The sequence below is a fragment of the Ramularia collo-cygni genome (genome assembly GCF_900074925.1).
Source record: "Ramularia collo-cygni strain URUG2 genome assembly, contig: RCC_scaffold01, whole genome shotgun sequence".
Classification (NCBI taxonomy): domain Eukaryota; kingdom Fungi; phylum Ascomycota; class Dothideomycetes; order Mycosphaerellales; family Mycosphaerellaceae; genus Ramularia; species Ramularia collo-cygni.
This window is the reverse complement of record NW_019716255.1, coordinates 479868-493535: the sequence shown is the minus strand read 5'-3', so window position 1 is coordinate 493535 and position 13668 is coordinate 479868. Positions and strand designations below refer to the sequence as shown.

Below are 13668 nucleotides of genomic sequence, written 5' to 3'. Positions count from 1 at the left end.
TAGGTAGGTAGATAGGCGGTTTATTGAGACCGCCATCAAGGAAAGAAGCTAGAAGATGAAAATATTCCTCTCCTCTCCTCTCCTCCCACCCAGACCATCTCGATACCAAGCAACAACAAAAATAAACGCCGGACCCAACCCAAACTCCACCCCATGCAATTCAAACTCCATGCCATCCAGTCCATGCCATGCCATCCAGTTCATCCATCCAATCCATCAAGACCCTCAAACTCCAACCCCTTCCATCCCTCACGAAAATCATGCAAGCTCACTCCACCAAAAATCAACCCATGAGCGTATCATCCAGATTCCTCACCCTTCGCTTGAGAGGCGAAAAGACAAAGCCACTTCCATCTCCCGCCTGCATCAACATGGAAGAACTCCCCTTGGTAGCCATTCCCGAACTCCCCATTCCCTTCCCAAGAACCCCTTTCCTCAGCCCCCCGCCCCCCAACGCCCCAAATCCTCTGCCGCCAAATAATCCTCTTCCCTTGCCCCCGCCCCCGACCGCCGTCTCCTCAGCGTCATGATCGTCGAAAAGGGTCTTGCCGACTCCGCCGAGTTTGCGACTCTTCTGCGCCGTCTTATTCTTTTTGCTGACTTCGGGTTCGACGTCAAAGGTCTTGAAATCGGCAAGAGATTTTCTCTTCTTCTTCTTTTCCTTTTGAGCGGGGTTGCGACCTTCATCGCCACTGCCGTCGACCTCCTTGGTTTTGATGCGTTGGGTTTGAGCATTCTCTTGTCCTTGATGGTGAACGCGCTCCGCATCCTCATCGTCCTCCACCACGGCATCCAATTGATTCTTCTTCGCGGGTGCGGCTTTGGCTTTGCGTTGCCGAGCAGCGGCGGGTTTCTTGGTGTTGGTGGATAGAGGAGCTAGAACGGGRGGTTGTTTGATGAGAGTGGGGGAATCTGCTTTGGCTGCTGCTTCGTCCTCTGCGACATCTTCATCTTCCTCCACAATCGGGCTGTCTTCGGGAAGGATGTTCGCGGTCCTGTTAAGAAAGGGGGTGATGGAGAAGGTGGATTTATCTCCCACCCCTTGCGCGGCTTTCCTCCCACGTTTCGCTGCCGGACCACCGTCGCCGGGAGTTCCCAGGGTTGTGGCATCGGCGTCAAAGGTGGCGGCTACTGCAGCGCTGCGTTTCTTGGGGTTCGCCGCAGCTGCAGAAGGCTTCACATTCACACTCATCTTCTGCGCCGCTGCGAGGTCGGCTTCGGTTTCTTTCAACTTCTCCTTGGTGGACTTGAGTTTGTTGCGAAATTGGCCCAGCTTTTCGTCCAGCGTGGCCTTTTGCGCCTCAAAGTCGTCGAGAGCCTTTTGTACGGCCTTTTCAGCTTTCAGACGGAGCTTCTTTTCCTGTTCCACTTCGTCGCGGAGGAGTTCCACCTGATCATCGGCCTCTGCAATCCCATCAGCGCGTTTGGCAGCACGGGAAGCCGCCTTCTTCTCCCTCTCCACGTCCAGTAACAACGCCTCAACCCGTTCCTCCAACTTAGCCTTTGCTTTCTTCTCCCTCAACAAATCCCTCCGCACATCCTCGGCCTGCGTGTTTTGTTGGGCGGCGTCCAACTCCTCCTYGGCCTTTTGTCGCGCCCGCTTCTCCTTCGCCAGTTCCTTCCTCACATCCTCCACCCCGACATCCATGTGCGTGACATCGGCCGCCTCCTCGGCCCTCGCCCGCGCCCGCTTCTCCCGCGCCAAATCGCGCTTCAACATGGCCACTTCCTCTTCCTGTGCAATTTCGACGCCCGTATTCCTCCGCTTGGCCAGCGCGCGTTTGGCATCTCGTCTCGCATTCTCCACCTCACACTGGGCATCGGACAACAATCGCTGCAATTCCCACTTCTCCCCCAACAGCTTCTCACTGTCTTGCGCCTGTTTCTGCAAGTGTTCCAATTGTGGCCTCAACGTCGACAATTCTCTGGTCAACGCCAACTTCTCCGTCAAAAAGGCCTCGGAATCGGCGGCCGACAATTGCAGAGCATGTGATTCGGCGCGAAGAGTTCCAATCTCTTGTTCGCGATCTCGGAGGAGGTCCTCGACATTTTGTAGACGCGTTTCCGCCGATTGCGCGCGAGCGAGATGTGCCGCGACAAGTTGTTCAAAGGAATCACAGCGCAATTCTTCTTGGGAGAGAAGATCACGAAGCTCGTCGTTGTCGTTGGAGGCGATGACGAAGGAAAGGCGGAGTTTGCGAGCCGCTTCGTCTTTGCAGATGAGATCGACGTCGTGGAGGGAATTGTTGTAGTGCATTTCGGCGACGAGCGACGTCGTATGTCGGTCGGTAGGCGCCATCTAAGATTCTCATGCGAATGCGTGAGGTTGGGATGTTGGTGGAGGTGGAGGTGGAGATGTGGACGGACGTGTTTGTTTACCTTGGTTTACCTTGGTTTACCTTGGTTTACCTTGGTTTACCTTGGTTTACCTCATTTGTTGACGCGCGGGCATCTCATCAATATATTGAATCAACTACCATCAAGTCCGGCCTCGGCAAACCTTCCCCATCCCCACCAACATGACAGCTGTGGGGAGCTTCACCTGGCCTGGGACATTGGATGTCCTGCAGGAAGCATCCATCCCATTTCCACCACATTTCCCACGCATTGTCCGCCCAAGATGCGATTCCTCCCCCTCCTCACCACGGCTCTGTTGCCATTCACGTCCCTTGCGGCAAAGAAGGATTCGAACATTGACCGATTCGCCGCCGCATCCGCCAAATCGACTCCGCTCAAACTGGCCGACAAGTCCTACGATGCCCTCACCAAGTCCCCTAGAGACTACTCCGTCGCGGTTCTACTGACGGCCATGGGCCCACAATTCGGATGCATGTTGTGTCGGGAATTCCAGCCGGAATGGGAAATGTTGGCCAAATCGTGGAGAAATGGGGATTCCAAGGGCGAGAGTCGCTTGGTGTTTGGCACGTTGGATTTCTTGGATGGAAAGAGCACCTTTCAGTCGGTGAGGATGGAATCTCTGGTCGGTCTTATAACAGAAAATGGTCACTGATGATGGGGGATTCTCGGTGTAGATGCAACTGCAGACGGCTCCCGTCTTGCTCCTCTTCCACCCGACCACGGGTCCACATGCCAGGAATGATAAACCGATGGAGAGGCTGGACTTCAACACGGGGTGAGAATGCTCCATCACAACCTCCAACAATCTCCCCTCCAACAATCCCCCCACTGACAACCCCCCCCTTTCAATAGAATCAACAAGGCCGAACCCGTCCACCAATTCCTCACCCGTTCCCTCCCCAATCGCCTCCATCCCGCCTTCTCCCGTCCCATCAACTATGTTAAGATTGCCGTCACCACCACCTCCGTCATCGGAGTCTTGACTTTCCTCTACGTCGCCTACCCCTACATTTCCCCTCTCCTCCAATCCCGCAACCTCTGGGCCGCTCTTTCTCTCATCGCCGTCCTGCTCTTCACTTCCGGCCACATGTTCAACCACATCCGCAAGGTCCCCTACGCCGGCGGTGACGGCAAAGGTGGTTTGAACTATTTCGCCGGAGGTTTCCAAAACCAATTCGGATTGGAAACGCAGATTGTCGCCGCCATTTATGGCATCTTGAGTTTTGCTACCATTTCATTGGCCCTCAAAGTCCCTCGCATTGCCGACCAGAAATCTCAGCAGGTCGCCGTCTTTATTTGGGGTGGTGTCATTCTGGCAGTGTACAGTTTCTTGTTGAGTGTGTTCCGCATGAAGAATGGCGGTTGTGAGTACGATGGGAGTCCAACACGCAAAATGTGTGCTAACGAGTGGTCTAGATCCCTTTTGGTTGCCGCCGTTTTAGGTGGAAGTATAGGATGGAAGGGGAGGAGAGATGAGATGAACAAGGGTGAAAAGTGTGGAGGAGGGAGGAAATGTAGTATATGCAGTATGTATAACTATCAAGCTGATCGAGGGACTGACATGACCTCCATGTCTCTTCATCTCCGCCAAGCGAAAGAGCATGCAGATGCCTGGGCCGACATTCACTCTCATGGAATGAACGGTTGAAAATCTGCATCTTGGTGCGCGATCCATGCCCCATTCTTCCTTGCACCAATCTCCAGCCAACCGCGGATTCTTCACCGAGAGCATCTGGAATTCTAGCTTGCCACGAGAAGTTTCGAGTGCGTCTTCTTCTTCTTTGAGTGAGTGAGTGATTGATCATTGGAAAGAAAGACAGTATTCCTCTCGCCTGCACGCAGCGTCAAAGAACGCTCTGAAGCCATCTATCTATCCATCTATCTAATCTATATACCCTTCACTACTGCACAAGCCCAATAGTAAGGAAACTCGGATCCTTCACAACCCGTTCCTTCAAAGCGATCAACTCGTCAACATCCCATTGTGCCCTGCAAAAACGAAAGTTAGAACCCGCTTTTTCTCTGAACAAGATGCAACAGCTTTATGTAGCACAACATACCAAACGAATCTCCCCTGCAAAAATCCACTCTGAGGTCCCGCAAGCCAAACACTGAAATCCGCAGGAAGTTGAATATCCTCCCATTCGATCAATCCCTTGGGAATGATACTCGCAGCCTAGTGCCAATTCTTTCGTCAGCTTGGAGAGTCTTTTTCCATCTTCTTCCATGACAAGATTGTTAGAGAAAGAGAGAGATAGATGATTCACATACCGTGTCACTAGGAATAACTCCCGGGTGAAAATTCACAAATCGGACTTTTTGCTCCTCCTGTTCCGTAGTAGCCTTCGTCATTTCCTGCGCTACTGCAAAATGCTGTAGGAGGAAAGATAGTGATTGTTTGCTTGCGCCGTAGACTTTTTGCAAAAAACAGCAATCCTGTCAGCCAAAAACTCCCTACTCGACCTTTTGTCTGTTTCTTCAAAGGTAAACTAACTCACCTGAAGTTCCAGGAACGGTCAATACAGCTCCAGCTGTGGAGACATTGAGCACGATTCTCGGGGTGGTAGAAGTGGTGGGTAATTTGAGGAATTCTCTGATGAGTTCGAATGGAGCCATGACGTTTGTTTCGAAGCTGTTGGAGAGGAACTATCGCCACAGGTTTTGGTCTGTCAGTCATGGTTACAGAAAGAAAAAGGGGAGGAGGAGAAAGGCGAAAAAGCCATTCCGTGTATGTCTCTGTACCTCAGTATCCAGCTCAGTAGGAGGAACATTAGGTTGAAAAGCCGCGGCGTTCAAAATCATCACATCAATAGACTGGACTTCTGCCAAAATCTCCTTCATCCGAACATGGTCATTGATGGAGGCGGAATAGGTGAGGACTTCCGTGTTGGGGTATTTTGTCTCGAGCTCCGTTTTGGCTTTCTGAAGGGGTTCTGGGGAACGGGCTATGATTACGAGACGTTGGATTCCGGCTTTGATGAAGGCTGTGGACATGGCGTAGCCAATTCCCGTGGCTGGAGGTAGACGAAATGGTCAGCTGGAGTCTTTTTTTTTTTTTTTTTGGTTTCTGTTATGTGCTGCTGCTGCTGCTGCTGCTGCATCTTTCCCCCACTTACCTCCACCTGTGATGAGGACCGTCTTGCCCTGGCCTTCAAAGCCATGCTGGGTTGTGATTCGGTCGTATGTTTGTGTGTGGTAGGTCTTGACCGGCCTGGGCACCTTCTGCATCATTTTTGGGTCCGACATGTAGAAGAATTGGTCCGACATGATGAATTGGAAGTTGTTGGGGGTTTTGTGAGAGATTGAATGTGAAGGTCGTGAATATATATTTGATTGAAACGGAGAGATGCCAATGATATTGAGACTTGGATGGAGACAGGGATGTCCAACTCGGACGTGGCAGTATGGTTTGCTTTGGTCATCATGTTGGTCATCATATACCACAGCTTATTGATGCAATATGCGTCTTTGCCTTGTGAAGTGTTATCTGCGTGCTGAACGAATGTGCTTGGTCCGATGGACTGGAAGAAAAGCCGGTGATTCCAATCAAAAAGTGGTCGTACGTTGCACAAGTAAGACGGCGTCAGACTTGTGCATGGATTAGAGCACATTTGATGGATTTCGGCTATACCCGGCTCCGCAGTCCGGATTGTCCATGCAGACATCAGACAGGGCAGGATAGACTAACGCTCCCGACCCTTATACGTAGAGTTAGCGCTCTATCTCGCAAAGGATAGTATCCGATAGCCTTTTCGCGTAGGAGAACTGACTCAGCTTTCGTGTCCTTTCGTTTTGGAAACGGGCACCATTCCACTACGTTCCAGCTGCTGGTGGGTTGAAAGGCGATTCACCAGATGGAGCACAGATCAAGCCTGTGCCATCATTCGCCGCTGTGCAGCAAAAAGCATGTCTGCAAGCGGATCGTGGTAATCAGCATGCGTCTCCAATGCCAAGGATCGTGAAGTGGTTCAGAGGCACTCTCAGTGCAATCTCCACTTTGGTTTGCTTACAGGTCTACTGCTGCACAAGACGCCCGGAAAGCGTCAGGGGATGCTGTGTTCCCAGCTACGATGATGCATCAGCGCGGTCACTCGAATCGTGTATGGCGCAACATACGGGCTTTGCAATTGGTAGCAACGATTTGAGTACTTTCTTGGGGACAGCAGAGCGCAGCAGAACCGTCATGGAAACATGGACCCGATGTCTGGCGTTTCTCGACTGGCGTGGCGATAACGAGACCACTGATGGTGGCTGTAAGAAGGAGAAGGTACTGCATGGTGAAGTTCGATTGATTCGAACGAGGTTGGAACCAGGAACCCCGTAGCAGGCTGCCAGGCGCTTCAAGTATATGCAGATCGAGAGGCAAATGAAAGAGGKGTGTTTGAGCTTCTTGTAGATCTTTCCGTGAAAGGCTGAGGTCTCTTACGCCTCAGGCTCGACTTACTGTGCTTTCGCTATTCGGACTGTTGCACTTCGAGCAGCATGTCGGTCGAAAGCAGTGACACACCTCACGCTCATCTGTGATAAGAGGAAGAAAAGCGTATCAAGCGAGTAGCAGATGTGCCAGAATGCGAAGGCCATGAGTACCTGAAGCCGAGGTCATTGGAAGGAGGATGATCAAGGCCCTTCTTTCTTCTTCTCTAACGAAGTCTCTTTGGGACTTGGGCTGGTATGGCGGTTCGATCTAATCTGATGCAGCATAGCATCTAATCTGATCGTAGAGAGCTCCAGCCGCCCGTGGCCAATCGAGACACGAGAGGCCAGCGAGCAGCGCGCCGATCTGCTACAAGTTGTCGGCTTGATGCCGCATGGTGGGGTTGGCTGCCACGAGACTCGGATCTGCTGTCAGAGTATCCTTCCGGTGTTCATGACCGAGTTCCTTGACGTGAAGATCGGGTGAGAGGAGTCGTTGTCCGTGGCAAGATGATGAATGATGAGAAGGAGGAGAGCGGGAAGAAGACAAAGGCTTACTCTATGTGCTTACAAGGACTCTCAGGCAGTAGGTAGGTGTTTGGGGCTAGACCAAAGCGGTAGTAGCTCTAGACACTTGTCACCGGCGCAATTTTGGTGTGCGCGGATGCTAAGTGCTAGAAGCTACTATAGCCAGGCCCAAGCTACGTTTTATACGTGCGTCTATCTAGTCTATAGGGATAGAGGGTAGGGAAAAAGAGCTATACTACCTATAGCGTAGAAAGGGCGTGTTAATTAAAGAGGTAAGAGTCGGAGGCTCTTAGGGATTTCAGAACGCCCTCTTACGCACAGACCCTTTTCAAATAAATGTYTGATGAGCTAAGCCAATGGTGGCCTAGACTTCCTTTCCGACGTCACGCGAAAACGCGTCCTCCGTTCTTGCCTCCATCTCCACGCGGCAAGCACTGTCGTCGATGACATGGCCAGCTCCCTGCCGGCGAGCGTGCAATCGCCTCATCGCACACCGAACAAGACCATGGCTGCGCCGAATGTCACCAACGTGGTGCTTGGCAATCTGCACATCAAACCGTGGTACCCTTCCTTTTATCCAGAAGACCTCATTGGAGGTCGCAAGGCAGATTGGCTCTATGTGTGCCAGTGGTGCTTCAAGTACACGCCCGAGATTATGAAGTATTGTGCGCATGGTGTGCGTATCTCACTTTCCATCCACAATGAGTTAAGACGTCCGGCTGATTGAAGCAAGAAAGTTTGCCCCATGAAAACCGAGGCGCCTCCGGGAGAAGTGATATATGAGCAGGACGACTACTTCATCCATAAGATTGATGGCGAGGAGTTCAAGGTAGATGTTTCCCTCTTTCTTCCTTTTACATCCTGCTGGAGACGCCACTGACGAATTCATCCAGCTATATGCACAAAACTTGTCTCTCTTCGCCAAACTATTCCTCGAAACCAAGTCGGTCTTCTTTGATGCCAGCACATTTCTCTACTACACACTGGTCCTCAAGACCAAGGATCATCCTTACGGTCAAGTTGCAGGCTTCTTCAGCAAGGAGAAGATGAGCTGGGACAACAACAACCTCGCCTGCATCCTCGTCTTTCCACCCTGGCAGAGGCGTGGTCTTGGTCAAGTCCTCATCGGGGCTTCGTATGTTCTCGGCAAGCGTGAGGGCCGCTTTGGAGGTCCCGAGAGGCCATTATCAAACCTAGGTAGTAAGGGTTACGTTGCGTATTGGTGCGGAGAGATTGCTCGCTTCGTGCTTCAACAGTCGAAACAAAAGACGCTGGCCATCAAGGAGATTAGCGATAAGACTTGGATCATGCCGGACGATGTGGTGACTGCTTTGAGGGAAATGGACGTTCTTGAGAAGAGAAAGACGGCGAGTGGGAGCATTGTGATCAACAAGGGAAGAATTCGCCAGTGGATGGAGCAGAATCGAGCAAGCCTGCATCCCGTCGTCGATGTGGACGCCTTTGTCGAAGAGAACATTATTGACAGCGAGTTGAGCGAGATGAGCGAGTGATGCTCTGATTGGATTTCATCGGCGTTGGAATGATATTGGCGTTGGAGGCGAAATTTGGCTATGATACCCATTTCGCGAAACTGATACATTTCCAAATCTTATCTATCGCAGCTGCGGTATTGGCGTGGGACTTCCATGGTTGGCAAGGACGGCGGACGGCAACCTTCACCGCACCGATCAATGCAAAGGTCATAGCCGCGCACTCCCGGTGTTGAAGTCAATATCGCCAAGTCGACCAGATTGTTCGAGTACTGATTAGGACTCTCCCCACGCACTGCGAATCGCGATACTCAAAATCCTGGCTGTCCCTCCTTCAAACTTACTACCAACATAATCTTTTTCCCGACCTCCGACAACAGAACGCATCCGCACGCCCGAAAATGACGAAGCAGTTTCAGAGATTGAAGACGGTGCTCAAAAGGTGCAAGAGCCGATTATCATTACATCGACAGCGACCGGCGCTGTACTCGGAACGATGGCATCCTAATCTGGGGATATCGAGCCTACCGCCCGCTGTTGCAAGTGTGGAAACTCCAGGACAGAAGGACTCATCTCAATCCTCCTCAGGCYTCCTCTCGTTACCCGGCGAAGTCAGGAATCAAATATATGAGATGCTCCTCCTGTCAGAGGATTGTATTTTCATCGAAAAGTTGAGGAAGAAGGGGTTTCCCTCTTCAATGCAAGTCAACCGTCTGATTCGAGAAGAAGCCTCTTCGTTCTATTTCCTCGAAAATGAGTTCGCAATGAAAAGGAAACACAAGAACCGCTTAAAACACAAATGTTTTCTGATGGAAGCATTTCTAACGCGTACTGGTGCAAGCAAGTATAACAAGTACCTCCGGGTGGATTGGTACCTCCATAACCAGCCGTGGTATGCCATCTATTGGCCATCACGCTGGGAGCGATTGCTTGAAGATGCATGTATGGAATGGGTGGGCATGTTGTCCAAGTCCACGAGTCAAGCGGTCATGCCCTTCAACATCTCGAAAAGGGCGTTCAAGTTCTGGGCGACTCTGATTGTCGCCGGTGAACCATGGAGACGTGCGTTGTCGAAAGTGCGCTTTCTCCAGTGGGTTATGGATGAGCAAATGGATTGCATATGGACTTTGGGCTGGGTACAAGTGAGCGATGTGCCATTTCGCAACTTCATTGATGTACGATTGGCCTCGCCTTCCTCAACACCGACATGGCTACAGCAATTCGAGGACAAATTCCCGTCAAGACAACATATGCCTGTGCTTTGGGAATATCATCCCAAGGCACCGGATCGTGCGGATGAATGAGGAAGTTCGGGTCGGTCTTTGGTCACGATTTTGCCTCCTGCTTGAGCTTGTAGGTTGTCGATGCTCGTTATCCAATGCAGCCACAGGTCTATACAAGAGGCAATCGACACTTGGGACAACAGTACGGAGGATCTTATCACCAGAATCCGTTTCGATGACAATCGTCATTGCGCGTCATCTCGGGTTTTCCTACGGGTATCTTGGGACCGGTGCATACGGCGAAAGTGGGACAATGGGCTCCAAGGAAGAGTCACGGTGCAAAGGGACGCCGTAATGCATATGTGTTGCTGAAGCGTGTTAAGGATGTAGTCTAGATCGGACACAGCTCCGAGCATGGCCTGGCATGAACATACGCCACCAACGTCACATCTCTCCGAAACCCCCATGTCCCGCGTTCCTGTTTTGTTCCTAGACATGTTGGGGTTGAATGCAGGGGCGCAGCATTTGCAATACATCATGTCGTCTCACAGGCTTTCATCCCATCTCTGTACTTCCATAAACATCACCGGGGTGAAAGAAAGCAGCAATGTCAGAGCAAAAGTCAACGAAGCAGAAAAACGGCAAGTTTTCATCAAAGATGATTGAAATGAACGAAAGTACTGACCAGTTTATCAAGTGCTCGGAGGAGATCTCACTTTCCACACAAAAGGCGAAGGATTCTACAAAGATGGCTACTGCCGAAGTGACCCAAAAGACGACGGTGGTCTAAGAGGGAACTTCTCAGTCGCAGCAACTCTCACCCACGGCTTCCTACAAAGTGAATACGGCGACGATCCTCCTTGTACGTTTGAAACCCTCGTGAACAAACTCGGGGTTCCTGAGRGAGTCTTGAAGATTTTGGACCTMAAGCCCATTTCGCATCTTTCACAAAATGCTGACACTTTTTCTGTCATGTAGACAAAGGTCATTCCGCCGGTCAAAAAATGTGCATCTCCGCCCGTGACTTCTTGTGTGCGATGCRGGAAATGGGACCTGATGCTGGACCGAAAGTCGATTTGCAGGCTACGCATGAGAGGGCTTTGGAGGTGATTAAGCTGCAGGATTTGAAGAAGTATGCTGGTTCGGCGGGTTCTAGAGTGCGAGGCGGAGCTCTTTGAATGAGTGTTTTTGCTGTCTGATTTTGAGCGAGGGTTGGTTGCGTGGGGATTGCTGAAGGATGTGAGTGGTATTGATGTTGACATGTATTGGCACTTCATGATTCTTGCCACAGGGTGAACTCCTTCCTGATACAGTCTCAAGTACTACCGCAAAGACGTGTAGGAAGCCGGATGGGAAGTAAGCGTGGAAGGCATTTGATCGTTACATTTCATTTCTCGATCTTGAGTGTCCCTTTGCCGGCTCTCACTACCATCGCAAACCGTTTCCCTGCGCGATTACATCCATTTCCTTCACGTCATCAGCTTCGAGTAAGAAATGTCGGGAATTCAAACACTCACCACACCATACCCTCACATTTAGTCTCGCAGACAAATTCTAGTCGACCTAGTTGATTACAGCGCCGAGAGCTGCGCAACATGTCGCAAATCGCGTGACTTTCTTCTTGTGGGCCTTCTTTGGGTCTTCGGGAGGCTGTTGTGCGTAGTACATGCCCTGGGGAGGCGGGCCTGGTTGTTGAGCCATCGGTCTGCCATCTGCGTAGTAGGCTTGATTGGGGTATGCTACTGGGTATGCTGCTGCTTGGTCTTTCTTGCCCATGATGAACGCTTGTTTGATAACTGGTTTGAAGATGTGGGTTTTTGCTATTGGAATGGATGGATTGAGGGTGAATGGACTGATGAATTTTAKGAAACCGTGGGGGAATCACATTGCATAAAGCACACTTGCTGTGCCGTTCAAGGCGCTGATCTTCACCTTTGCTCCAAGTCATTCCGCATGACATGCTTTCTGGAGCTGTTGTGCGGGACTTTCAAGCCTGCAGGATGGATCGTGAAGGATGTGTGGGCACGTTGCATACATGAGCTGGGATTGCTGTTAGGGTTGTACCTATGAGAGGTGCTGTGGTGAAGAATGATCGACATTCGATTTCCCATGAGTGGAAAGGCTTGGAAACCATCCGGATTGGGTTTGAATCCTGCCTCGTCATTTCCATCCTTCGCTCCTTTTTGATATGCACCTCTGAGCTTCTGGCACTGCGGGTCTTGCACGCGTATGGCTCCATGCTTACGTAGTTTGAAAGTGTCTTTGATGGCCAGCAGCCAAACATACTGAAGCAGACGGATGTACGGCATGATAGACTTCTGAGCTTGCGAATCCCGATACACGTCGCTGCTGGGGAGGATCAGTTGGGTTTGAATCAAGCTTCGTCCCATGTTGCTTGTCAGCGCTTAGCAACTCTTGATTGCTTGCTGCAACATGCCAACATCGCGATTCGTGTTGCTGCCTTGGAATGGTAGCGGTATAGACTTTCAAACTCGGGCCTCGAAGGATGTGATCGTGCTGTCCAGTCGCTGTGTGAGGCACGATATGTTGGACTTTGACTAAAATGTGGACCGGCATGAGTTGGAAGTATTCAAACATGGCGTCGAAGGAATTAGTGGCTTCTAAGCAGGATGGGTGTGGCGTAATTACATGCAACGACTAAAAGATGACTACCGGAGCTCTTCACTCTGCGAATGTAACTCGATCCTTCAATGATGGCAGCTGTCAAGGGGGCAAGGATGTCTCTTTGGATGTTCCTTATCAATCTACACATTATCGTCAATCTGGGACCTGAATCATCCCTTCCAAAACGATGGTGACAAGGCTACCCCTGAACTGGAATGCTACCGAAGCCAGCGCATCGACGGCGACGCAAAAACTACCTCAATACACAACTCAGCAGAGACGGGCTACAACCTCAGCAGTACAGGATGTACAAACAGCTTTCCTCCACGACCAGCCATGGAAGATGATGGCCGAACAGCCTTGGAGAATTTCCGAACCCAACGGAGTTTACCAGGACACCAGTAATGCAGACCCAACGACTTCGTCTGGAAAAGCTGAAGAACCACTCCGCTGCTTCGATCACGGCTGCAACGGACGGACTTTCTCCAACAAAGACAACTACAAGCGACACATTCGAGAACAAGCAAGTCTAACCAAAGTAWTTTGTCCGTTTTGCTCCAGGGAGTTCAGTCGGAAGAACAACCTCGACTGTCACTTGATCAAAGGTCGATGTAAAATCATGATGGCGACGATGGAATTCTGATCATCGGGGTGGGATGAGCGCGGGTTTCTGGTCTTTGGGGTAGTTGGTGGTGATTGGAAAATACGATCATAATCACACATCATGTAATGTGGAGTCGTGTGTTTTGGGAGTTTGCTCTGGCAATATCTATTCGATTGTGAGCATATCATACTTTTCGCGTGTAGATTCTAGTCTGTCGAACTCCGAACCATGTGTTGCAAACCGGCTTGACAGTGCCGGAAGGATGATTAGGCGCTACTCAAAAGCAGCTTGACGCAATGAGAATTGACACATTCGAGCCTTTTAGCGTGACTGAGGKCAACATTCGGAGCGTGACGCAAGAACAAATGCGCAGGAAGTGGAGTCGTAGCTCAAAATTAATCATCCATTGACTCGATGGTTTCGATTT

The 13668-nt window shown here is 50.8% G+C and overlaps 8 protein-coding genes; 4 read left to right on the top strand and 4 right to left on the bottom strand.

The window, feature by feature from the left end:
- Nucleotides 1-283: 283 nt before the first annotated feature.
- Nucleotides 284-2257, bottom strand: RCC_00201 (uncharacterized protein; the record flags this gene model as incomplete). The annotated part of the gene is made up of 1 exon (XM_023765357.1): nt 284-2257. The coding sequence occupies one exon, from the start codon at nt 2255-2257 to the stop codon at nt 284-286; it is 1974 nt and encodes a 657-aa protein (XP_023621125.1).
- Nucleotides 2258-2620: 363 nt separating this feature from the next.
- Nucleotides 2621-3800, top strand: RCC_00200 (related to OST3-oligosaccharyltransferase gamma subunit; the record flags this gene model as incomplete). XM_023765356.1 has 4 exons in its annotated part: nt 2621-2962; nt 3033-3133; nt 3211-3722; nt 3775-3800. 4 exons carry the CDS (start codon nt 2621-2623, stop codon nt 3798-3800), a joined length of 981 nt encoding a protein of 326 aa, XP_023621124.1.
- A 459-nt stretch (nt 3801-4259) lies between these two features.
- Nucleotides 4260-5625, bottom strand: RCC_00199 (uncharacterized protein; the record flags this gene model as incomplete). XM_023765355.1 has 6 exons in its annotated part: nt 4260-4347; nt 4419-4534; nt 4630-4772; nt 4857-5004; nt 5101-5372; nt 5475-5625. 6 exons carry the CDS (start codon nt 5623-5625, stop codon nt 4260-4262), a joined length of 918 nt encoding a protein of 305 aa, XP_023621123.1.
- A 546-nt stretch (nt 5626-6171) lies between these two features.
- On the bottom strand, nt 6172-6634 carry RCC_00198 (uncharacterized protein; the record flags this gene model as incomplete). XM_023765354.1 has 3 exons in its annotated part: nt 6172-6268; nt 6369-6423; nt 6475-6634. 3 exons carry the CDS (start codon nt 6632-6634, stop codon nt 6172-6174), a joined length of 312 nt encoding a protein of 103 aa, XP_023621122.1.
- Nucleotides 6635-7804: 1170 nt separating this feature from the next.
- On the top strand, nt 7805-8810 carry RCC_00197 (related to histone acetyltransferase (MysT1); the record flags this gene model as incomplete). XM_023765353.1 has 3 exons in its annotated part: nt 7805-7975; nt 8033-8128; nt 8193-8810. The coding sequence occupies 3 exons, from the start codon at nt 7805-7807 to the stop codon at nt 8808-8810; spliced, it is 885 nt and encodes a 294-aa protein (XP_023621121.1).
- A 380-nt stretch (nt 8811-9190) lies between these two features.
- Nucleotides 9191-10093, top strand: RCC_00196 (uncharacterized protein; the record flags this gene model as incomplete). The annotated part of the gene is made up of 1 exon (XM_023765352.1): nt 9191-10093. One exon carries the CDS (start codon nt 9191-9193, stop codon nt 10091-10093), a length of 903 nt encoding a protein of 300 aa, XP_023621120.1.
- A 526-nt stretch (nt 10094-10619) lies between these two features.
- RCC_00195 (uncharacterized protein) lies at nt 10620-11190 on the top strand (the record flags this gene model as incomplete). XM_023765351.1 has 3 exons in its annotated part: nt 10620-10653; nt 10710-10874; nt 10991-11190. The coding sequence occupies 3 exons, from the start codon at nt 10620-10622 to the stop codon at nt 11188-11190; spliced, it is 399 nt and encodes a 132-aa protein (XP_023621119.1).
- Nucleotides 11191-11575: 385 nt separating this feature from the next.
- RCC_00194 (uncharacterized protein) lies at nt 11576-11788 on the bottom strand (the record flags this gene model as incomplete). The annotated part of the gene is made up of 1 exon (XM_023765350.1): nt 11576-11788. The coding sequence occupies one exon, from the start codon at nt 11786-11788 to the stop codon at nt 11576-11578; it is 213 nt and encodes a 70-aa protein (XP_023621118.1).
- Between the last annotated feature and the right edge of the window lie 1880 nt (nt 11789-13668).